Below are 25,189 nucleotides of genomic sequence, written 5' to 3' on the forward strand. Positions count from 1 at the left end.
AGATAACCCTCCTACTAAATATTATTTAGTTTAATATCTTATATTATAGATAACCCTTCTACTAAAAATTATTAGTTTAAGATCTTCTGAATAATTATTATATAGTTTAATCTCCTTCTCATTTATAATATTATTTATTTGAATTAATTATATTTGAACGTTTTGTTTAGTTTGGTATCAAATAGATTTTACGAAACTTAAAATAAATTTAATTAATATTATTTATCATTTATACATTTACGGTGTTTTAAGTAAAGGATTAAATTTATTGAGATTTCGTCAACAAATTTTGCAACAACATAATAATCTATTTTTATCACAAAAACCAAACTTTATTTTCATTATACAAAATTACATTTCGACCCATGTAATACATTTAAAGATATATTGTTTTATTATTTATGTAATACATTTAAAGATATATTGTTTTATTTTTTAGTATATAAAATTCATTTATTCAACCCGGTGCAATAACAAACACATCCATACATCATATATCTTCTTTGTTACTACACAATTCTGTCACAGGTTTGTTTATTATTTATGAATATAAAAAAACTGTTTGAGTAAACAAACAAAAAACAAAACCTATTGAAGCCAGATAAAAAAAGCAAAAAAAAAAAAAAAAAAAAGCAAAAGAAAATTGAAATATGGAAGCTATCACCCTTTATTATGTGGATGTTTTATGCAGATAGGTGGTCTTGATACAATTACTTAATTAAGTAATCGTTTTAATTTAGTTTAGTATATGTGGCCTGATTATGATATGTAAGTTATTAGTCATATTTTCATTTATTATAGTCATTAAAATAGTAAATTATATAAACATCAAAGTAAAAATTGCATATTTGTCCTAACGTTTATTTTTAAGAAATTAACGGGTATGCCCGATACCCGACGGGTAATTACCCGAAAAATACCCGACGGGTAACGGGCCTGGTATGGGTCAAAAAATTACAACCGGGTACGGGCCTGAAATTACCAATACCCGGCCCAAGCCCGGCCCATTGCCATTCCTAAGAAATACCAGGTCTAGAAACTGAGTCATGCATATCTAAAAACATTAACGGACTTACCACCAGACTAGATAGTTGTTTAACTATCTTTTTGATGTGTCATTTATATACTCGTAAAATATAATGGATGTAGCACTCATCCGTTAAGTAGGAGCATATTAACACCATAGAATAGTTTAAACCTTCTTTCTTTTAAGGCTAAATTGCACTGTTCGTCCTTTATGTTTCAGGGTTTTTCAGGCGCTGTCCTTTAAGTTTAAAAATTACACTCTATGTCCTTTATGTTTGCAACCTATAACAGGCGGTGTCCTTTCTGGGTTTATGAGAAAGGACACCGCCTGTTATAGGTTGCAAACATAAAGGACACCCCCTGTTATAGGTTGCAAACATAAAGGACACCGCCTGTTATAGGTTGCAAACATAAAGGACATAGAGTGTAATTTTTAAACTTAAAGGACAGCGCCTGCAAAAACTCTGAAACATAAAGGACGAAAAGTGCAATTTAGCCTTCTTTTAATATTATATATAATTATTATTTTGCATATTTATAGCATAATTATTATTTTAACTATCTATTTTTATGAAAAAAAACCATTTAGTAATAACCAAGGTTTCCACACATCACTTTTAGCATATTTATAACATAATTATTATTTTAACTATTGCTACCAGTGACGGACCCATAAATTATTTGTCGGGGGTGCGGATGAGGTGTTCAATCATATTTTCAAGGGGTGCGGTCGGGTTTTTTTAGCTAAAATATACATTAATTTTTTTTAAGGGGTGCGGCCGCACACCTTGGCCAAAGGGTGGATCTGCCCCTGATTGCTATTTTTATGAAAAAAAAAAATCATCTAGTAATAACAAAGCATTCCACACATCACGTAAGTGCTCAAACCTTTTTTTTACTCTAAAATCACACCTTTTTAGCTAAAATACATCACAAACCTTTTTAGCTAAAATACATCACATTGGTGTTTAAAGCTTTTTTTTTTTTTTTTTTTTTTTTTTTTTTTTTTTCTAAAATTACTCAACTTTTATTAGTGAGTTCACATTTGAATCATCATTCTCATCCCTATATTTAAGCTAAAAAACACGTTTATCTCTAAACATTGTTTATCTTTTAAAAACCTCTTACATCCAATTCCCCATATATTATTTTTATTATATATTTTCTTTTTATTTCACTCTTAAGAAAATTATTATTCACTCACAAGAAAATTCCCTATTTTAGGGAATTGGACGGAGTCAAAAACTGACGAAGACTCATTTCTTTCTTTAAATTATACAGACGAGGATAACACAGGGATTCTAATGTGAATGCTCTTTTATTTTCAAAACTTATTAGAAGTTCATTTTTTTTATAAATGTAAAACGCTTTAAACTAAGTGATTTAAATAGAACATATTTAAATCATGTTTAATATTAATGATTAAGGATTCATTTCCTATGAGAACGTCTCCGAGTTGAGTTAACTAGCGAGAACCCTACTTACCGTATGAGTTTTGCAACCAAATTATGCACAAAGGTAGATTAACATCTAACAAATGCACCAGTAAAAAAACCGAAAAGAATTTTACAAGCCGAGTTTTTTTCGACATGTGATTTTCATTTATGGTGGTGTAAATCACTGTACTCAGAATGGTAAAGTGATTCTACCCCACCATAAAAAAGTTATCTACCATAATTTTTCATTTTAACCCTTTCCTAATGATTAATGTCTTAAATATGGCTTGAAGCAAGAAGTAATAGTAAAGAAAAATAATTCATTACCACTTAAAAAAGAGTAAATTACGATTTTGGCCTCTTTGGTTATATCAATTTTACTTTTTTAGCACAAAAAAATTCTTTTTAACATCTAAGCCCCAACGTCTTTTTTTCTAACCATTTTGGCCCCTAACGTCTTTTTTTTAACCCTTTTTGCCCCTAATATTTAATGGATACGGTTAGTGTTAGGTGCCAAAACGGTTAGAAAAAAGATGTTGGGAGCTCAGATGTTAAAAAATTCTTTTTTAAACTAAAAAGGTAAAAGTGATATAACCACATGAGCTATAAAATCGTAATTTACTCTAGAAAATAATGAAAAACCACATTACATCTTAGAAAATGGGTCCAAGCCCAAAAGAAAAAAAGGCTGGACCATCTGCTAATCCACCCACAAAAGCCCAGCACAAAGATCGAGGTTTACACACAACCCACCACCACTATAACAAATCCGACCGTTGGCACCTCAACTCGCTCGCCATTGTCACACAACAAACACTCGTTGAGAGAGAGTCAAGAACCTTCAACGATGGTGACGATGAACAACAACAACATTCAAGAAACAACCCCAACTGCTTCTTCTGATTACGAGAAATGCAGAGAAGAAAGAATCAAAGAAAACCTTGAAAGAATGCAGAAGCTGGGGATTTATGATCTGTCACTTAAGATGAAATCTGTTAAGCCCAATAGCTACAGGAAGAACAATAAACTGTTGTCGAATAATCAGATCAAAACCCCTGATAATCGGTGTATTCCCCCTTTGCCTTCCTCTGTTCCCACTAGAAGATCCTCCAGGTTTTTTTTATGCTTTTACTTAACTCTTGTTTAACGATTAAATGAATCTGACACGAAATTTGTGGGTTTAAGTTTAGTCTAAATGGGTTGGGTCATTTTTTCGGTGGATTTGTGGGTTGACCCGTTTGTTTACTTTAATTTTATTTTTTAATGTATTTTATGTGATTACTTTGACTATCTTGGTTTTGTTTATATTTTTTCTATTTAATTGTTGTTTAGTTTTAGGGATGCGAGATTTTTTTAGGTGACACGGGAATTTGTGGGTTTGGTTTAAACGGGTTTGGGTCAGTTTTGGGTTGAACCCGCGAAGACGTTTTGCTGAACGGATTATGTTTGTGGATTTTGCGTTTGGTCTAAACGGGTTGGGGTATTTTTGGTCGAACCCGGAAATCTGTTTAGCTTAACGAGTCATGTTTTTGTTAACCTGAGAGGTTCGTGGGTTGACCCGTTTAAGTGTTTAATCCATTTATTTAATTTTGTATTTTTTTTTTCAAGTGTTGGTATTTTTTATGCTAAAATTGTAAAGTCTATAAAATAAGTTGTCATAGGTTAAAGATTATTGCTTAAAAAATAGAAGTTATATGTATATTTAGAATTTTAAAAGTGTTTATATGCAAAAAGAGGTAACTAAATTTTATTGGATTTAAACGGATTGTGTTTGTGTCAACCTGTGAATACACGTGTTGTGTTTGGGTTCATTTGTGTGACACCCTTTTTGGGTTGGTGTTTGGTTCTACACAGATTTGCACTTTGCAGTTTGTTTGTTTGTTTTTTTTTTTTTTTTTTTTTTTTTTTTTTTGCATTTTGAACTTTAAGTTATAGTAATTTTGTGTCGGTTATTATGATTTGATTGCATGCTTTGAAATTGAATTTTGATGTGTAGACTGCAGAGTACACCAGCAGTTAGCTATGCGGAGGTAGACGTGTCAAAACCGGGTAAAAATGTGGACGACTTGTTGATGTCAAAGAACCCTAGGCCCGAGGTTTACACAGAAGAGCATGAAAAGCTGTTGGGTGAGGCTAAAACCGAGTGGACTCTGTTTGTTGACGGATACGGGAAAGATGGTAAGAGAATCTATGATCAAGTCAGAGGAAAAACTTGTCACCAATGCAGGTATCCGACTTGAGTTTTGATCATGATCATGATCATTATCAATCATCATCAACGTTGTTGTCGTTATTATTTCTTTTGTATATATTTGTTTTTGAATTGTTAAATATTTGCTATTATGCTAAAGATGGTTTGGTTGGTTTTCTTGAATTTGTTGCAGGCAGAAAACGCTCGGTCATCGCACCCACTGCATCCAGTGCAACCTTGTTCAAGGCCAGTTTTGTGGAGATTGTTTGTATATGAGGTATACATTTACACTGGTTTCTTTCTTTATTTTTTTTTTAAATTAAGAATACAAGTATAAATTTTATTATTTTACATCCTTGGTTTAAAAGGTAACATGTGCTTTTGGGTCAAAATTGGTCAACGTTGGTTAAAGTTAGGGGTATGTTGGACACTGATATGCAAAAACAACCCTAAACCCGTAAAAAAAATTTAGTGTATTATTTAGGCAAAAACCCCAGTCGCCCCCCCCAGAAAATAAATCCTGGGTCCGCCACTGCTCGCGTATGTGATGCCCGCACCTTTTTCCTTGGCTTTTGGAACCAAACACCTCAAAGCGTCTCACACTTTTCTTGATTAAAATTTTATATCATATATACAATTATCTTTCTTCTTTGTAAACAGATATGGGGAGAATGTACTTGAAGCAAAGCAAAATCCTGATTGGATTTGTCCTGTCTGTCGGGGAATTTGTAACTGCAGTTTGTGCCGCCAGGCCAAAGGCTGGGCTGCCACTGGTATGCTTTATAGGAAGGTTCGTTGTTCCCGTTTGTCAAATATATTTTTAAAGTAATAATCTCAGTTTTCAAATAAAATGATTTAAGAGGGTTTATGTAATCCCGTTTAAATTTGAGCGGAATGTATCTGTTTTGTTATTAGATTTCAAGTCAGGGGTACAAGTCAGTTGCGCATTATCTGATCCAAACGCGTCGATCTGACCCAAATATAGAGACGAACGAGAAGAGCGATACACAGGTTTGTGCTAAAAGGTCACTACCCTTTTCAAAGGAGGAAGGAGTGGCTGAAGGCGTCGCTGAAAAAAGTGAAAATGTCGAGTTAAAAGAGAAGAATCCAGAGGAAGAAGTCAACAATGAGAAACCGCCTGAATTACAATCAACAGACAAATCTGAAGCCATTTTGGCCAAAAATGAAAGTTTCGAGTCAAACGATAAGAATCTTGAGGCGGAAGTCAACTCTGATGAGAAACCGCCTGAATTGCAATCATCAGACAAATCTGAAACAGAAGTTAATGAAGGTGAAAATGAAAAGTCAGAGTTGACAAATGGTGAAGATAAAGTCAACAACACAATTGAGGAGGTCAAAACCGTTGTTCTTACACCAGAAACAAAGCCGGGGTCACGAAAGAAACGTTGTAGCATCGTGTTAGGGGATAGCATTGCTGGAAGACTCAGGTCTAGGCGTGCACGCGCTTGAAATCTGTTCTATCGTATGTAATTTTCTTGGAGGGACTATACTAGCCGTTTCGTGAGTTTTCTGCAACATTTTGTTTCACCTTTGGCCCTTTTCATGTAATTTAGCATATCTGGCATTTTGTTTCATATATGGCATAATTAAACATGGGCGTGAGTTTTTGAGATATCAAAACTTTTTATGGATAGTTATTGAAATGCTGATTTCGTAGGCAGAGGCGTTTTTCAATTAAAAAAAATAAGTAAAGAATTGCAACAACCGTATAAAAACTTGCTTGTCATGTATAAAAAAATTATTATTGGCCCGTCTACCGTTGGGGAACGTCCACACCGCCCCCCACAGCCCCGTCGCATCCCCAACGTCTCCTCCTGAACGATGCCACCGACGGCCCACTTTTCAAAAAAAAAAAAGTCGTTTGATAACGGCTATATTTTATTAAGAAAATTATTTAATCTATATAAATATACCAAATATATTATCCATTTTCAACATAATCTCCACCAAATTCTCTTCTTTTATAAAATCTCCCTACATTTTTTAAAACTATTCAACTTTTGCCATGGATCCATACAATCCAAACAACCCGAATCCAAACCCGAATCGTAACCCGATTCCAAACCTTTTCGAGGTACCGGGCTATGCTCCAACGCTCGATCCGGAATGGTCGGCATCCCGATTTTCTTTTGTGGGTTTCCAAGAAACCCCTAACGCTTTCACCCAAATGAACCAAATGCAACAAATGCTAATGCGAAACCCGTTTAACACGCAATTTCAACCGCAAATGCTAATACACCACCTCCACCGATTGGATCGTCACAGCCAGTAGAAGACGAGGTTCAAGAATTTGTGCCTGAAACGCAACCCCAAACTTCCAAACGGAAAAAAGCAACCTGTGTGTGGAAGCGGTAACCAAACTTCGAAACCAAAAGCACAAGCTTGGTCGAAAATTGAGGAGGAGACATTAGTCAAGGCGTGGGTTGCTACATCAAAATCCCCAATTGTTATATTTTTATATCTTTTAATACATTATTAAAATTGTAAAAAAATGTGTGTGTGTGTATATATATATATATATATATTGTTGATAATTTTTATTAAAATGTAGGCAACAAACAAACCAGAGATGGTTTTTGGAAGAAAATAGTAAAAAAAATTCCATTCGATTATAGAGCAAGGTCCGTATCGAGAGATTGATTCCGTCTCTTTCAAGTGGCGGAAGATGAATACCACGGTCCAACTTTTTTGGGGGATTTATAACAATTTGTATACTCATCCTCAAAGTGGGTGGAACGACGAGAATATTTTCAAAGAGGCGATGCGTAGATACGAAGATCGCCACAAGCATCCTTTCCCGCACGTTTGGGTGTGGGAAGTTATGAGGAAAGCTAACAAGTGGGCGCCGATTTCAAACGACGTTGCAATAGCTAAACGAACCAAAACTTCGGAGACTGGAAGTTACAGTGCGGGGAGCTCGGACGCACGTTGTCAAATAAATATAAACGACGAGCCTGAGTTTAACAAGAATATGAATGAAATTCTGAAGGAGGAACGTCCCACAGGAAGGGACAAAGCCAAAAGGCGGTGGAAGCAAAAAAAAAAAAAAACAAGCCTCATCAGAGGGCAGTTCGAAAATTGTCGATTTGATGACCCATTTTAAAGCATACACTAAGGTCACAACCGAAAAGATAAAAGTGATGAAACGTGAAGTCGACGAAAGACTTAGGTTGAAGGAAGAGGCGGCAAAAAGAGAGGATTGGAAGATCATGACAACTGATATCAACACGTATCGGGAAGAAAACCGTGACATTTTAAGAAGATGAAGGAAAAGATTAAAAAAATGGAGTTTGTAGGTTTTTTAAATTTAAGCAATCTAGTATTTTTTTTTTAAGTTAGGATTTTTTTTTAAATTAGTTTATGTTTTTTAATTAGAGAAAAATGCCCGAATAGTCCCCGTGTTTTGCTCATATTTCTATAATTACAGCTATAGTTCCTAATTTTTGAACACTTGTTCTCGGATAGTCCCTGAAGCGGATGGAGGTTAGTTTTTTTCAGTTAAGTGGGTATGAAATGACCTAAATACCCTTACTGTTAAATAAATAACTAAAAAGTTAAAAGAAATATAATTAATATGTAAAAATTTATATGGGACCCAACACCCACCCCACCCTCTTCATCTTCCCCAATCTTCGCCACCTCCACCTTTCACCACCACCATCACCTCACCCTGCCGGAAAAAACGCCACCACCTCACCCTTCCACCATCATCTTCAACTTCATCCACCACTACCATCACCCTCCACTTCGTCCCCCAAAACACGATTTCTCTCCCAAACACTAACCTTCATCCCCTCAACTCAATTCCCACACAATCCGTTACTATTGCGTCAACATTCACGGAGAACAACTGTTATAAGTAACCGATTTAATTTATTCCGTGTTGCTAGCTAGTTTGTTTTGGTTTTTAATAAAAATTGCAGCCTTCCAAAAAAAAGTCTTTTTTATGAAACTTTATTTTTCATGAAAAATAAGAAATCATGTTTGCTTTTTATTAACCTCATAAACAAATGTCAAATCTCTAGATCAAGTGTTTGAAGGTTTGTATTTCTTTTGTGAGATTCAGGGTTAACTCTCGTTTGGTGCAGAGTAAGATATTGGTGGGCAATGATAAGAGACCCAGAGAAACTTGAGTTCGATCTTTGAGCCAAACCGGTTTTACCGATAATTTCACCGTCATGCCTACAGGCAGATGAATTATCGGGTTTTCCCCGAAATTGATGATGGACTCAGGTTACTCTATTGTAGTGCGTTTGATATAGCGGGTATCACATAGTGCTCGAGATTAATTATGTTGGTGGTTCAAGAAAAAAAATCGAAAGAAATAAAAATGATCATAACTCTTCACATCCCAATGTATAAATATCCATTAATTACGATATGACTGTCTATTGCAGCAAGAAATCGTCATCAATTACGTGTAAGTAATCATTAGTCCGCCGATTCATTTACATGTGGTGGTAAGTAAGAGGTGGTGGTGGTAACTAGATCATTCACAGTTTGAAAATGAATTTCAGAAATGGAGATCAAGCTTCTTCCTTCTACAGAATCTTGCCCAACAACGACTCAGAATACCTAGTGAGTTCCATCATATCTTTTAACACACCATTTTCTATGATCGTTATCACACTAACCTTCATTATGCATATGTTGCAGCCATTACCGTCTGCTTTTGCCAAAAAGTATTTGGAAAACGGTGACAACAAGAAGCAAATCATTGTTCTGAAAACACAATCTGGTGTCGAATGGAGAGTCAAATATACAAGGATTGAAGACAGGTATTACTTCACGGGTGGATGGCTCAAGTTCATGAACAAAAATCATCTTCAACTTGGTGACCTTCTCGTCTTTTGGCTTCGGTCTTTTGATCCAAAACCCATGTTTGAAGTCATTATCTATTCACCAAATGGATGTCTTAAAAACACAACTAGTTCAGACGATACAGGTTTAGATCGTAAGAAGAAACCCTCTGTTGAAGAAGCAACAAGTGATAGTGTTTCGTTGAAAAATGTGGATGAGCCGTTGACATTGCTGAGGGTTGTCAGGAAAACTTACATATATAGAATGGTAACTATGTTGGTATATATAAACAGGGCTATACTATATGCTATTCGGGGTTTGCTTTCTAGTCTCACACCGTTTTAAAATGATTGTTTGAAATTGTCCCCTAATTTTAAACGGCCGTTTGATGATTCGTCGATCGGCTGTTTGAAGGTTAGGGCTTGCGTCATAAACTCCTACCGGGTATTTGTTAAAAAGGGTGTAGTGGTATAATGACCCGTAATGCCCAATAATGGTTACCCGATTATTATCTTTTTTAGAAAAATAAAACAAATAAATGAGTTGGAAATTTGTTATTGGTTTTGAAACTTTTGAACAATGTGGCGTTTTAATCAAGACGCCCAACAAAAAATTGCGTGTTCGGCGTGGATGGGGCAAAAAAAACGGCCCAAATTGGCACCCACTACGGGTGGTCTAAATTGTCGTTTTGAGTTTCATCAAAAGGCTGTTTGAAAGTTGGTGGAGTGTATTGCATCATATAAACACTCAATTATGTTTCCAAGATCGAACTGGTTTCAAAGAAAAACCAGTTCGGTTTGGAAAAACTAACCGATTTAGGAAAAAAAAGAGGTTTTGTACACCTTTACTTTCAGCCTCACCCTTATGCATTCACTGATAACCTTGTGAATATTATTGAACACATACATATATATACTGAATTACATGGAATTTAATAATTAAGCTAAAGAAACTAAACAAACAAAAGAGATCATGTTGGTGTTAAACCTTTTTTATAATTGAGTAATTCTCAACAAATTATGTAATTATCTATTGTAATCCTAGAAGTTAAAGATTAAAGCTTTATTCATGTAGTTGGATTTATTGCAGCCGCTGACGAGGGATTTCGTGAAAGCTGCTGGAATCGATGACTATGGTGTTTTGCGGCTGGAGAACATCGATGGAAAGATGTGGGATGCTACTTTAGGTAAGATTGGACCGCACCAGGCCCCAGTCATTGGAGCAGGATGGTTTGATTTCACGAAAGATAACAATGTGAATGTAGGAAGCAGGTGTGTTATTACTCATGTTCAAGACAACCTCCTTCGTGTTCATGTGAGCAAGAAGAGAGGAAGACCCAAAAGATGTGCCAAACACAGTTCAGATGATACAGCTTCTGGTAATGAGAAGAACCCCTCTGTTGAAGAAGCAACAAGTGATAGTGTTTCGTTGAAAAATGTGGAGGAGCCGTTGACCTTGCCGAGGGTTGTCAGGAAAAACTACATATATAGAATGGTAACTATGTTGGTATATATAAACTGGGCATATATGCTATACCGGGTTTGCTTTCTAGTCTCACACCGCTTTAAAATGATTGTTTGAAATTGTCCCTTACTTTTAAACGGCCGTTTGAGGCCTGTTGGAAGGTTAGTTTGAAGTTTAGGGCTTGCGTCATAATCTGCTACCTTTAAACTGTCAGTTGAGTTTTCGTCGTGGTGGTGTGGGAAAAATAGCATGCCTCATGTAAACACTCAATTATGTTTCCAAGTCCGAAATAGTTTTAAAGAAACCAGTTTTAACTTGTAATGATAATATATATACTTAATTACATGAACTTTAACTAATAGAGCAAAAGAAGTAGACAAACAGACTATTTAATTATATTGAATTACATATTGTAAACAAATTATTTAATTAGATGTTGTTATCCTAGAAGTTAAAGATTAAGGCTTTATTCATGGAGTTGGATTTATTGCAGCCGCTGACGAGGGATTTCGTGAAAGCTGCTGGAATCGATGAATACGGTGTCATGCGGCTGGAGAACAACGACGGAAAGACTTGGGATGCGAATTTCGAGAAGTCTGGGCCGCGCGAGATCCCGGTCATTGGAAGGGGATGGCCAGATTTTAGGAAACATAACAATCTGAAGGTAGGAAATAGGTTTGTTATTACTCATGTTCAAGACAACCTCTTTCGTGTTCACGTGAGCAAGAAGAGAGGAAGGCCGAAAAGATGTGCCAAACAAAGTTCAGATGATACAGGTTCAGGTAATGAGAAGAAACCCTGTGTTGAAGAAGCAACCAGTGACAGTGTTTCGGTGGAAAATGTAGAGGGGTCGTTGACATTTCAGATTGATGTCAAGGAAAGCTACATGCATCAAATGGTAATTATATAATTATAATTGGAGTTTAGTAATTCAAATTATGAAATATCGATCCATAATAATCATCGTTCTTATTAACAAAGGTCACGAGTTGGCTCCGCCTCGTTATTAAACGCTCCTCAGTAAAGGTTGGGTTCGAGCCCTTTTAAGCTCAACTCAATCGGAGTTTTTAAGAGTGAGTCAATCTTGACTAGCCCACGAGCAGCTTAGCTTGTGCACTAGCGGGTGCCAATATAGACTGGCCAGAGTAATAGTCTAGAGTATCAAAATCCAATTTGTGATTATTTAATTATGCATTGTTATGGGAGAAGTTTTAGGGTTAAAGGTTAATGTTTTACTCATGAGGTTAGATTTATTGCAGCCATTGAATGAGGCTTTCGCAAAAGCTACCCGGATCAATGACTATGACCGTCTGCGGCTAGAGAACAACAAGGGAAATACTTGGGATGTGAGTTTGTGGAATGGCGAGCCGAACCGGGTCCCACGCATTGGAAGAGAATGGTCCGATTTCGTGAAAGATAATAAGGTGAATGTAGGAAACAGTTGTGTTTTTACTCATGTTCAAGACAACCTCCTTCGTGTTGATGTGATCAAGAAGAGAGGAAGACCCAAGCGGTTCAAGTCAAAGGTTGGTTGATTGTTGGTCAAAGGGGTCCACCTGTAGTCTTCTTGCACTTTGCTGAACTCATAGCTAAACCGTTTTGAAGTTATTAGATACGACACTTTAGGGTTGGACCCGGAAGATCTTGTTGAACCATCTCTAAAACTTCTTATTATATATTATGAAATATTATGCTTAGTTATGTTAAATGTTTTAGAGCTAGTTTTCCTTGTCACTAATAAAATTTCAACATACCACTTAGTAGTTTAGACGTAAGTTTAGACTTTAGAGGTATGGTGTTTGTTAAAAAAATGATGTAGGTAGTTCAGAGGTATGGTGTTTGTTAAAAGAATGATGTAGGTAGTTTAAAGGTATGGTGTTTGTTAAAAAAATAATGTAGGTTTAAATGTTCAAGTGATAGATTAGAGGTATGTAGGTGTAAAAAAGTTGTTTACTAAAAGTAAATAGACAATAAATTTTCAAAAATTAAATAAATATAATCTTATTAGGTCGTTTTAAATAATAGTTAGTGATTTTGATTAAAGTTAAAAAAAAATGTGAATACTTTTTGGGACGGTAGGATAACATTATCAATCAAACAAGCTCATACAAAGTTATAGTATAATATTTACCGAATCGACATAAACCTTGGCCATGAATAACCATATAACTAGCTGAGAACCCGTCCGTAGGCCGGGTACCTTAACGGCATAATAACATAAATACCCATAGAATATAATAAAGAAAATGATAAACGTATTTATATTGTCACTAAACAAATAACCAAACATTAAAATGAACAAAACAAAAGAGCATACTTATTGGAACTAAATATTTGGTGAAGCAAAGAGTCTCGGTGTACATTGCTCCTTGTAACCCGTGAAACCAAAGTACAGGAGAGTAACAATCTTCTCCTTTCATTGTCGTGTCTATTTCATTAGCAATTCACCACAAGGAACCTGCCAGTACTTATAATATGTGTGATAGAGCATGATAAAATAATAGGCTGTATGGGAGGGATCCCATCCCGTTTTCTTGCCTCGATTAATCTCGTTATAACATCACGGAGCCCAAAATCATAAAAATGGTCGTAAAATATCACAGGCTGCAAATTAGTCATAAAAAATAAAGCTCAAACACGCTGTTAAAAAAGTTTAAAAAATAAAAGAAGCCGGTCACTCTTATTACAAACACACAAACTTACCGTTCCGGGATGGGTTAAGATGTATGCATATCCTTGCATAAGCATATCTCGTGGGAACGACCAATGACCTTGTAACAAAACAATATATATATATATATATATATATATAAAACTTCTTTAACTAATATTCTTACATTTAAAGCTATCATATAATTAAAAGGTATGTATTTGTAAAAAGAAATACGCAAATTGGCATAAAAGGTGTTCCAAGTCAATAGAATGTCTACAAAAATTGGTTGTTATAGCATTACTCAACCACTGTAGAATAAATTTATTCAGAATTTTTTAAAAGCATAAAGAGGAACTTTATAGCCCAAACTAATAAAAACTAAAGAAGGGCTTTAACAACAGGCTTTTGGCTTTCCTACTGATCAAGTAGATTCGATGCATCAATGTGTAGCCATGTAAGTGAAAGCAAACAACAATTTATAGACTAACAATTCATTACTCTCTTCTAGATAGCCAAAATCAACATAGTTCAAATTAAAATCACATCTCAACCCCCCATATGGCCAGTTTGATCATCAATAACATGTCCCCTTTATAATCTGATCCATTAAAACATGGCAAAAACCCAAACCAAAACTGAAACGAAAAAAACCATACAGCTAACTAATGTAATGCAGCAAAAAAAACGACTTCTCAAGTTCAGGCCACTTCTTTCATTTTAATAAGTATTACCAGTGCAATAACTCAACAAAAACAAATAACATACAGACATAGAAAAGCGTATACCAAACCAAGAAAGGAGGTGTCTACAATCTTTGGAAACACGCACATAAGCAGGACATGCTCAACAATGCGACATGTCATGCCATCTATATTTAGATAGAAAGGGTACCTTGGATGGGTTAGCAACAAAGATATGAGAAAGGAGGTGTCTACAATCTTTGGAAACACGCACATAATCAGGTATCGAGAACTGAACAGATAGGATTCTCTGTAAATACAATAAGAAGAACTTGATGTTATAATCATTGGTTTCATACTTTACCTAACTTAATACTTTTAAAAGTTGAACTAAAATAAAGACCTTAAATTTGGAAAAGGAAAATATCTAACCGGGTGTAGTGGCCATTGAGCGACACTTAGTGGTGATGGTGAAAGCTTCCTGAAGGTGACAATCACGCCTCCTAGTGCTGACGGTTTAGGATTCAAAGAGCATCAGGCAGCGGTTTGAAAACGGTATGCTGACATTTGAAAAGCATATATCACCAACATCACATTAAACATAGAGAGGACTACCTAAAAACAGTTTTATCGAGTTCAAACAGTAAACTCTATTAAACATATCTTTCGCCTTTTCAAGCCAATGACTTAATACAATTTAGGGTAGCCACTATTAGAATCGAAATTTGGAACCTACAGGTATAGAAATAAAATAGCAATACAATTTTGAATTAAACTAAAGGGTAAGAACGTACAACATCTCCCCATCAGAAAGTAGGTCACCTATGCTTATTTGCTCATCGAATCTTGTGCGCAACACTTCTCCAAGCCATATTCTTGCTTGAGACTATATCACATGAAAAGAAATAAAAATTAGATAACAACCTTAAAAAACGATATAAGTTAAATCATTCGAATTCTACAACTTTTATATTTATAAAATATGCATCGACAAAATAAAAATTAAATATATTACATTCCCACAAAAAATGTGGAAATATTGACAACCCTGTAAGGTATTATGTATCATTGATCAACTATTTATAGAATTATTAATGATGATATTTGCAAAGGAAACCTAATCTAATCAAGTAATCATAAGTTTATAACTCCTAGCTATGATAAATATAATATAATATCTTATCTACACAAATGCATATAAGTTTTAAACACCCCCCCCCCCTAATGCATATCTTTTTGTTATAACTGATATGATATAGACATATAGAGTTCCCTTAGTATGCACATGTTGGTAATAAAAAGAGGCGAAATCTGAATATTTTTACAGAAAATTGGGCAATCTGGTAGGCTCCACTGGTTTACAAGTCAAAACACGAACTAATAAATCAAACCCAAATTCACACACTACCAAGTAGAAGAAAACAATTATAACCCCATTAAACCACACAACCATAACAACACAAATAAAATAATAAATGCAGTTGGTGTTACAAACACATCAAGATCTACATCAACTTTGCATCTGAAAAGTGAAAACCACTAGCTTTGACCTCCAAAGTCAACATCCAATTAATTTCCCCCAAAAAACACAAACTCTTCACTCAGGACTTAACACAAACACTTGGTGTGCAACAAAGTAAACCCAAAAAATACCTGCAAAAACACATCATCAAGCTCACGGAAGCTAGGCGAAGAAGATGAATTATCAACAGCCATGGTGATACACCATCAATCGAGTGAATTTGCTCACAGATTGAAGTGGGTTTGAGAGAACCCATGTGGAAAATTGGTGAATTTGAGTGGATGAAGAGGTAGAATCATTGAATTTCAGGAGGAGCATGGGGAACCGTCGTCATGGAGAACTCCACTTCAGATTTCCTTCTTGCGCTCATCATTCTATATTTAACCTCTTCAAACCCTAAAATTAGGGGAGAGTGGGCAGTTGAATTGGTGGTTTACCTGCAAAATCGATTTGTGAGGATGCTTAAATCAGTATTTAACACAGAAATCAAACTATTGAACCTGTCGTAAATACTCCAAACACAACGTAGTGGGGTGATTCGTTCAATGGTGATGGTGGTAGAGGATTTATAATGGATAGCCTATGGTGGTTGGGGCGAAGAAAGCGGTAAACGTGGGTGCGATTGTGAGGCAAACGTGCGCGATTATGAAGGATCTTGTAAAACCATCGCCAACTGCAGATTGAGAGGAGAGAGAGTGTGAAACTGCCATGAACTGCTGTTTCTAGAAGGTTTTTAGGTACTTTAAATGGCTAGGATTAAAAGTTGAAGACTTTATACGGTCAAGATCTTCTAAAAAGTTGGTTACCACTAACGGGAACAATATAATATATAATGTCACAATTAATAAATACGATTGTGAAGGGATTTACTATTCACAGTCGTTTGTTTTTGTGTCTTTTTTTTTTTTTTTAATTTCAATCAAACAACTTTAAAAAGCTTTAAATAATATACGATTTTTTTTTTCATTCGTTAACCTTATTTTTTTTTTACCAAATACACAACTATGTTGAAAACCCTGTTCAATTTTTATTTGATTTGATTTTCTCTAATAACTTTTGTTCATTTACTTTTGTTAAAAAGTTGAGTACATGTCTCTGTTGAAAATAGATTTGAATTAAAAATGGACTATTTTTTCCAGTATTGTAAGTTATAACGAGTGATATTATCGTGATGGCCCGAACGAATACCGATTGAACATTGGTACCGGTATGGTTATTTTGGAACCAGTACCAGTATTCACTTTTATGGGGTTCAATTGAACAAAAAACACGTGCAAATATGCTTTTGGGTATATCGCAACTTTATCTTGTTGTTTTCTCCTTAAGTTGCTATTCCGAGTGTCAGTACTGTACGAGTACCTAAATGAAACGAATCGATACTGATCGAGTGCTCGTCAGATCACGTGACAAATCTACTAACTCTTAAAGTCTTCAAGTGTCCTTGTCTTGATCAATGGCTCCCCGACTCTCGAATTTCAATGCTCGCAACTTTATCTTGTTGTTTTCTCTCTAACCAGTTCATTTACTACTAACCGTTGGCTGTTATGAGTTAATGATTGTGTAAAGAATCCTTATAAGCAACCCTAATGAGATGATAGCTTGAGACACACCCCCACCGGGTGTCCTATGATGTATGATAAACATGGAACAAAAGAATACTTTTGACACAAGAGAATACTTGTGGCACACCCCTACTGGGTGTCCAATGATGAAATCTTAATGACTTGTTTATAATAATGTTACATTTGTGAAATCATTGTTATTGAAGAATTGTATTAAAGAATGTGATTTAGGTTTGTACGTGTTTCACCCCAAAAAGTTAAAAACAGAAAGGGGCTATGATCTCACCTGATACGTTGCTAAAATCCACATAGAAGTTTGCTAAAGTTGATGAAGGTTCGTCATAGACGAAGGCTACAACACATATGTAGTGTGTAAGGGTTATATTTAAATGATAGATAAGCATTTGTGGTGATTGAAGTTGTTTGGTAAAAGTTTATATTTGTTGAATTATGAGTTTTTATGTTAAAAAAAAGTTAAACATGTTTGGTTATCGTTTATTAAATTTACATTAGGGTTTTGACCTTACTTATGAACTATTAAGGTTGAGTGAGTCCATTGATGTCAAGTTATGAGGTATTTTCACGAATTACATTAAAATAATAAATTGATGAATTAAATTATGAAAATTTTATGGCATGTTTCTATGGGCTTATGAGACTCAAAAATAGTTTTCTTTTGTTGTAAAAGTTTATAGAAAAATTATGAAAATTCATACAGCATTGAAACGTGGTAGCAACGTTTTTCTCATGAGAGTTTACGCCAAAAATCATTAGAAATTCCACGTTTATTCAAATCATATCATTCTAGTTCGAAAACCTTTGTAGTTCATAGTGTACTACTCCAAAAATACCAAAAATCAGTTATCTTGTTAAACTGATTATTAACATGTTATAATATAACTAGGAAAGTCTTAAGCTAGTTAAACTATTAGTTATTTACTAGTTGTGTTATGTGGATTTTAGCCAAACAAATAACTAGTGAAAATAAAAGGGGTGAAATTGAACAGGTGACAAACTTAACTGATTTAAAAAAAAAAGAGAGAGAACGAGGAGGATATGTGTGTGTGTGTCGTGATATATATATATATATATATATATATATATATATATATATATATATATATATATATAGGGGAAGGTTCATTTGAGAAGAAAATTTAATTGAGAAGAAAAAGAACAAAGGGTAATTTTGTAAAACGTTAAATAGTTTTTCACTTATCTCATTTATTATCATTTTTGACTAATTAATTAGTCATAAAGACTATTATCCTTCACACTAACTTTTTTTGCCTACACACATCAAAAAGTTGTCCTACATATTTCGAAATTCATCCTACACGTTGAAATTTATCTTACATAACTCGTAATTTATCCTACACAACTTCTAATTTATCCTACACTTTAAATTATTTATTTATTTTTTTTGAAAAAATATATATTTTGAAGATAAGTTACAAAAAAAAATTAATGTATTAGCTATTAAAGAGGAAGACTACAAATTAATGACCTATGTAGATTACCAACATACCCTTATAGTAACATTAAATACTTATATTAAATGAAGTAAAATAAAGTATTCTTATTGGTTGAAATTTGTTTCTTTTTTCTTCTTACAAAAATTTCTTCTCATTTGAACTCTCCACTATATATATATATATAGATATATATATATATATATAGGGAGCCGCTAGAATGAAAACCACCCCGAGTTGTAAGAACCGCGAGAACCACACCATCCGGGTCGCCGTTTACCATGATTTTTTTACAACTAGATGTGTATATTATAAACACATCCGTAAAAAAAAAAAATTTAAACGCCCCCCCCCCCCCGAGGGGGTAGTTTTTTACACCACAAGTTTGGTGAAAAAAAAAAAAGAAAAAAAAATAAAAACACCAAACTTGTGGTGTAAAAAACTACCTCCTCGGGGGGGGGGGGGGGGCGTTTAAATTTTTTTTTACGGATGTGTTTATAATATACACATCTAGTTGTAAAAAAAATTATGGTAAACGGCGACCCGGATGGTGTGGTTCTCGCGGTTCTTACAACTCGGGGTGGTTTTCATTCTAGCAGCCCCCTATATATATATATATATATATATATATATATATATATATATATGTAGGGTTGGGCTGTATAGAAAACCCTAAATATTTAAGAAACCCGGGAAACTCAAAGCTCCCGACTTTTTTTTTTTTTTTGAAAAAAATAATACATGTAATATACACGTTTTTAAGAGTTTTGGGCCAAAAAATCAAAAAAGCGCCGAAGGGTTTTTTTTTTTAAAAAAAAACAAATTTCAGCAACTTTCAGCATTTTTTGTCTAACACATGTTAGTCAACGAAGTTTTTGGAACTTGTTTATTTTTTTTTTAAAAGTACTCGGCGCTTTTTTGATTTTTTTGGCCCAAAACTCTTAAAAACATGTATATTACATGTGTTATTTTTTTCAAAAAAAAAAAGTCGGGAGCTTTGAGTTTCCAGAGTTTCCTAAAATTTTTAGGGTTTTTTGTCTAGCATTACCCTATTAGAGAGAGAGAGAGAGAGAGAGAGAAGAAGGGGAAAACCCTCTTTTGCACAAGAACACAAATTCAACAAATTTAGACTTGAAATCAAAGGGATTTTTGTGCATGATTGAAGGTTTAGGTCACATAATATCATCTAAACCTAAGGTATGTTACAATTTCAAGTTTTATGGGTTTTCTTGTTCAAGAGGAATTCATGAAGTAAGAAGGTTTAGTGATTTTGTTATCATAAGAATGTGTATTAATGATTGTATGGATGTTATGATTATCATACTTGTAGAATATGTGAAGTATTTGATGTAAAATAGATGTTAGCTGATTATCAACATATGTAGGAAGTGATTTTAACATGAGAATTGAACCCATTGATTAAGAAGGTTAAAGTATGTATTTAGTGCTGAGAAACTGAAATTTGCGTTTGAAATAAGATGGTAAGAGGTTGATAAATTAAGTTAATAGAGTAGTATAAAAACAATGCTCATTAGGTGTTTGATAAAATGCCTAAGTGAAAAATAGTTGCTAGTAACTTATTAAAACCCTTGGTAAGAACCCCATGAATGATTGTTTGCAAGTATTGATAAACGACTATAAATGATGGTGTCCTAATGATCAATCGAGTTGTAAACTATAGGCAACTCAAGTGAAACTCCGGGAGGCCAAGCCGGAAAAGACGTTCGTCTCAAAGGGAAGCTTTAAGGTACGTAGTTATATCGTTACGTTATTATTATACTAAATTGTTGTGGAAATTGCCAAATGAAACACTAATGGAAATAGAATTAGGAATCCCTTTATGGGATTAAATGGGAACATAAGTGTTTTAAAGAAACTCGTATCAAATGTCATGTAAAACCGAAGTATAAATGACTCAGGGGGTCATAGAAGCGGAGGTATTGCCTAACGGGAATAAACGTGGTCTTGGACCATGACGGAAATGGATAAAAAGGGTTGTGTCACCCTTGTTTGATGAGAATCATGAGTTGCGAACCAAACGGGTCGTTTGGGGTCTATAAGGCCATGAGCTAAATACCAGGCATGTAAAACCAAGGTATAAGCGACCCACGAGGTCGTAGAGGCCGAGGTATTATCCTTTGATTAACAACTATGATTTTGATTATGGTTGGGGAATATAAATGATAAACTTTGTTGGCGAATGGAAGACTTAAGTTAAGTAACTTAAAGTCTCAAACGGGTCGATTTGTATAAAATGCCAAATCGAAGGGTAATAAGGGAATATTAAGGTTTGTTCAAGGTAACCAACCATAATGGAGGTTATGAGTGAGAGAAACAAGAGAAACCATTATAAGAGAATAGGAAGCATAAATTACATCACCTAATGCTTCCTAACGGGTCGGTTTGGGTAATAAATACCAAACTGAATAAAGAAAGTGAAATCTTAAAGGACCTGGGCCCGAACAACGGATTCGGATAAACTCTTGGAATAACTTTGAAAATTCTAATAATATCTATTGGGAGTCGTGAGAATGAGATCTGGATGATCAAAAATGAATTTTGAAAGGAGTTTTGGGGAATTTTCAGCATCTCCAAGGAGTAGCCTACGCCTGAGTTGTAGCCTACTATATTCAGTAGCTGGTAGGAGTAGGCTACTCCCCAGGCGTAAGCTACTCCTAGGAGCTGCTAGAATTTGATGGGAGAAATGGTTTCGTTACATGTTTTAACATTTTCATTCAGTTTAAGGTAGCGTTTGGTGTGCTGGAGTGAGAGGTGGAATGAAATAGACCATTATCAGGTAATGAAAAAAAGTGTGTTTGGTTGGTCGAGGGAATGGAATCACCCATTACATAAGGCATTCCATTCCCTCAAAATCATTCCATCCATCCCCCTTTCACACTTCAATAATAAAACCATAACCCACAAAAGTCGCCACCACCCACTGTGACAACTGGCACTTTTCCATGTATTCCGTTCAATAATAAACAGTAATATGTGCTTTAATGACTATGCATGATTGAATTAACAAGACGAATGAATTTCTGATTTCTATCATATACATACAAAGGCATTTCATGTTGCAAGATTGTACATCATTATCACATGCAACACAATATGGTTCAATTATTGCACGAAGCAAAGTTAGCACAGTTATCAGACAAACTAGAAGTACTGACGGGAGTTCGGTACTCAGACAGACGTGATGTTAAGACGCAGAATGAACCCGAAACCAAGAGTTACACTAGAATAGTGTGTAGAAAAGTAGGGATTACAAAATTGCCTTCCTAGTGATGATTTAGGTGCCGGAAAGTACCAAAAACACACCAAAACTGCAGAATCCTGCAGAAAATAACCAAATTCAGCAATTTTCAGCATTTTGACAACTAAATATAATGCAGAAATGTGGTTTAAGGGCCCAGAATACTTTCCTAAGTGTCGGGAATCAAAACTGTCATAAAAGGGAACATAAAGCACACTAAGCTGCGTAATTTAGTACCTTAACGAACCGGTAACCAACCGAACAACCGGACACTACCCAAAACACCAAATTTACACTAGAAGCATTGTTTTAACATTTCCGAGCTAGTTATGGCCACCGAATATCATATTCCATCTTATAACACTTAAACACACTAAACCCCTAAATTTAACACTAAATAAGTAACTAAACTAACTAACTACAATTGAAACCCAACTACACCCCCCCACTTACGGTTACAAACATGGGCGACCCACCCATGATTTTATTTGAATTAATTACTAGATATGTTGGTGACTTTTGAAGCATGATATCCAAAGGTTGATCTTATGTTGGAGAAACTTGTTGTAAGAACCTTAAGGCATTCCTTCTCTTTCATTTCACCAAAACAACAAGTTCATTTATTCTTCTCCCCTCCTTGTTCTTGGCTCACATCACCTACACATCAACCACCATCTTCATTCCTCTAACAAACAATCTAAGGTGATCCAAGGGTGCTAGGAGCTTAGTTAAGAAGTGTGGAAGCATTGGAACTTAAAGGACCTTCATCAAGAGCTTTTATCCACCTTGTTCATCATCATCTTCATCTTGATTTCTTCCCTAGCCATTTGTGCTAGTAGTAAGACTCTTGTAACTTGATTTTACTTCTTATTTTGTTGGTTAAAAGAATATGTAAATGGTTAATCATGAAGATCATGAGCAAATAAGAAGATGAACTCTAACATAAAGCTTAAAATCATAAGAATCTATGTTTATGTGTATGAATCTTGATTGTTGATTTCTTGTGATTATGATGTTAATCATCATAAGAAGCTTGCTAGATTGTGATTAAACACACGATCTAGCAAGTGAGAGGATGAATCTTGTAAGAAATCTAAATGATCATCCTTTATGTTTCTCATGAACTTGAAAATGAAGATGATTTTGCGTATGATGAAGTATGATACATGTTAAAAGTCTTGTAAATGGATGACTACAAAACTAATTTTCCCAAGAAACCAAGTTTATATACAAGATTTACATAATCATGATTTTTAAAGAAACTAATCATATTTTTAGTGTTAAATCAAGACAAGAAGCATGTTGTTAACAAGAACAATACAAGAAAAATCATTTTTAGAAAATCTTCAAGTAAGTTGTAAAGGACTAAATTTTACAAGAAGGTGATTTATTAACAAATATGTTAGGATCTGAGTTTGGATTGATTGTGATTTGTGTTTGAATTTAAATGAACAAATGAAAGAGTAGTGCAGCGGAATTTAATGGAAGCAAACTTTTCACAATCAAACATAAGATATGCTTTCAATCATACATTTTCATCATTGAATCACATGATTAAATTTAGTTTTAAACTTCAATTACAATGAATGTATGATATGCAAACTCCCCCTCAGCCCGAGCTCAATATTTGTTCGTGCAGAAAGAAGATGGTGAAAGAGCTAAACAGAACAGTACAGAGTACTGTTCTATTTATAGGCACTTGCAAACCACTGAGCATCAAAGCTGACGTCACCATGAAAGTGACATCTAACCTCCTAACAAACTCTAACCTCTGATCTATACAAACACTGCTATGCTAACTACTGATATTACATTTTAATACATAAAACAGACACAAACTACTGCTGCATCCTTCCACTGCTGTGAGCCTAGCAGTTGTTGTCATGATCAGCAATGCTTGAACCAAGGCAGTAGATTGAGCAGCAGAGCTTTAGTTCTTCTATCAGACTTTGTCTTGGTCAGCAGTTGTAGGTCAACAGATTGCATGATCAGCAGATAGGAGGTCAGCAAATGTTGAAACCACTTTCAAGGGGAGAGACTTGCAACCAAACATCTGCTTATTCTGAATCTACTGCTGTGATCCAGTTTTGGCTTTTATTATCTGTTCCTTTGGTAGGGTTCAATCCCAACAATCTCCCCCTGGAACAGATAATGCCAAAACTCTCCATTATTGTAGATTTTTATTGCCTCAACAACAGTTCCCTTATTTTCCCTTTGAATTGTAGTTCAAAGGTTAAGGCATCTGTATCATCTTCATCCTTGCTAAGTGGAAGATCAAGGAGATCCTGCAAATCTTCAAGTCTCAGGCCAAGAGCTTGTTCCCTTGTAAATTTCTTCACTTCGCCATCTGCCCTGACCATAGTCAATACGTGGTTCTGTTTATCAGTTTTCCACTCCTGTATTTTTAGGCGAGATGGGTTTCTTGGGAAATTTTTATTTGTTGAGGAGTTTGGTGAGGCTGGCCTATTCATAACTGGCTGAGTAGTTTGTGCAGATTTTTCCAGTTCAGCTTCTTCTTTCAACATTAACAACAAGCCCTTTTTCACAATGGCATTTCCAGTAAGAATCTCTTGAACTGTTTTAGATCCTAACTGGCTTTGTCTCCTTCTTTTGTAGATGGCAGTACCAGCAGGAGCAGTGGTTCTTTTGGGATGTGGCTTTGATGATCCTTTCGAAACCTCTGTTTTGGAGTAATCAGGCTTTTGTGGAGCTGTTTGATCTTTCTTCCTTAGCTCTTCCAACCTTTTGTAGGTGGCCCTGACCCTCGCTTCTCCCCACTTAGACACAGAGTTCTTTGACCCATAATCAGCAATTATCAGCTCCTCTTTCATTCTCTTCAGCTCTAAAGCCTTATCAGCTTCAACCCTTTTGAATTTTTCTGGGGGAGTCTGCTCGACCTTATTCTTGATCATTTCGTGAATCCTGGCTACTTCCTTTTCAAGCTCAGGAATGGTCCAATTTCTGAACATGTGTTTCTCCCCCTTGTATGTCTTGTAGGTCATTATATTTTCAATGTAGTCTTTTCTCAAGGACTCATCTGCCTTTTCAGAGATTTGCTGACATACATTTTTTGGAAACTGTTCCAAAGCTCTGACCTGTGTAA

The 25,189-nt window shown here is 35.0% G+C and overlaps 3 protein-coding genes across 7 annotated transcripts; 2 read left to right on the top strand and 1 right to left on the bottom strand.

The window, feature by feature from the left end:
- The first annotated feature begins 3,234 nt into the window (after nt 1-3,234).
- Nucleotides 3,235-6,305, top strand: LOC110894244 (cell division cycle-associated protein 7). Its single transcript, XM_022141437.2, has 5 exons — nt 3,235-3,575; nt 4,459-4,689; nt 4,847-4,930; nt 5,314-5,443; nt 5,569-6,305. The coding sequence occupies exons 1-5, from the start codon at nt 3,310-3,312 to the stop codon at nt 6,121-6,123; spliced, it is 1,266 nt and encodes a 421-aa protein (XP_021997129.1). The 5' UTR covers nt 3,235-3,309; the 3' UTR covers nt 6,124-6,305.
- Nucleotides 6,306-8,294: 1,989 nt separating this feature from the next.
- On the top strand, nt 8,295-12,644 carry LOC110894245 (putative B3 domain-containing protein REM15). Its single transcript, XM_022141438.2, has 5 exons — nt 8,295-9,252; nt 9,331-9,741; nt 10,564-10,968; nt 11,432-11,836; nt 12,198-12,644. Exons 1-5 carry the CDS (start codon nt 9,181-9,183, stop codon nt 12,471-12,473), a joined length of 1,569 nt encoding a protein of 522 aa, XP_021997130.1. The 5' UTR covers nt 8,295-9,180; the 3' UTR covers nt 12,474-12,644.
- A 495-nt stretch (nt 12,645-13,139) lies between these two features.
- LOC110894246 (protein OPAQUE10-like) lies at nt 13,140-16,528 on the bottom strand. Of its 5 annotated transcripts, none has more exons than XR_004880504.1 (7): nt 16,294-16,511; nt 15,925-16,230; nt 15,066-15,157; nt 14,675-14,831; nt 14,483-14,581; nt 13,642-13,709; nt 13,140-13,542 (listed from the first exon to the last, which is right to left on the bottom strand). XR_004880504.1 is itself a non-coding variant. In XM_035983714.1 (5 exons), exons 2-5 carry the CDS (start codon nt 15,985-15,987, stop codon nt 14,550-14,552), a joined length of 264 nt encoding a protein of 87 aa, XP_035839607.1. In that variant the 5' UTR covers nt 15,988-16,230; nt 16,294-16,510; the 3' UTR covers nt 13,752-14,549. The 5 variants fall into 5 exon arrangements, 1 of the variants encoding a protein (XP_035839607.1); XR_002566224.2 differs by having other exon boundaries at nt 14,704-14,831; nt 16,294-16,508; XR_004880503.1 differs by having other exon boundaries at nt 13,642-14,581; nt 14,704-14,886; nt 16,294-16,528.
- Between the last annotated feature and the right edge of the window lie 8,661 nt (nt 16,529-25,189).

Source organism: Helianthus annuus, chromosome 15 (genome assembly GCF_002127325.2).
Source record: "Helianthus annuus cultivar XRQ/B chromosome 15, HanXRQr2.0-SUNRISE, whole genome shotgun sequence".
NCBI classification, from domain to species: Eukaryota; Viridiplantae; Streptophyta; class Magnoliopsida; order Asterales; family Asteraceae; genus Helianthus; species Helianthus annuus.

What these genes read in the sequence shown, in the direction of transcription:
- LOC110894246 (XM_035983714.1), bottom strand. Translation starts at nt 15,987, where the DNA reads ATGGCTGTTGATAATTCATCTTCTTCGCCTAGCTTCCGTGAGCTTGAT. An exon ending in TTGATGATGTGTTTTTGCAG is followed by an intron (nt 15,158 to 15,924) that starts GTATTTTTTGGG and finishes CATGTGATATAG; the next exon opens with TCTCAAGCAAGAATATGGCT. An exon ending in CTCAATGGCCACTACACCCG is followed by an intron (nt 14,582 to 14,703) that starts GTTAGATATTTT and finishes TTGTATTTACAG; the next exon opens with AGAATCCTATCTGTTCAGTT.
- LOC110894244 (XM_022141437.2), top strand. Translation starts at nt 3,310, where the DNA reads ATGGTGACGATGAACAACAACAACATTCAAGAAACAACCCCAACTGCT. An exon ending in CCCACTAGAAGATCCTCCAG is followed by an intron (nt 3,576 to 4,458) that starts GTTTTTTTTATG and finishes TTTGATGTGTAG; the next exon opens with ACTGCAGAGTACACCAGCAG. An exon ending in GGAGATTGTTTGTATATGAG is followed by an intron (nt 4,931 to 5,313) that starts GTATACATTTAC and finishes CTTTGTAAACAG; the next exon opens with ATATGGGGAGAATGTACTTG.
- LOC110894245 (XM_022141438.2), top strand. Translation starts at nt 9,181, where the DNA reads ATGAATTTCAGAAATGGAGATCAAGCTTCTTCCTTCTACAGAATCTTG. An exon ending in ACAACGACTCAGAATACCTA is followed by an intron (nt 9,253 to 9,330) that starts GTGAGTTCCATC and finishes CATATGTTGCAG; the next exon opens with CCATTACCGTCTGCTTTTGC. An exon ending in AAAACTACATATATAGAATG is followed by an intron (nt 10,969 to 11,431) that starts GTAACTATGTTG and finishes GATTTATTGCAG; the next exon opens with CCGCTGACGAGGGATTTCGT.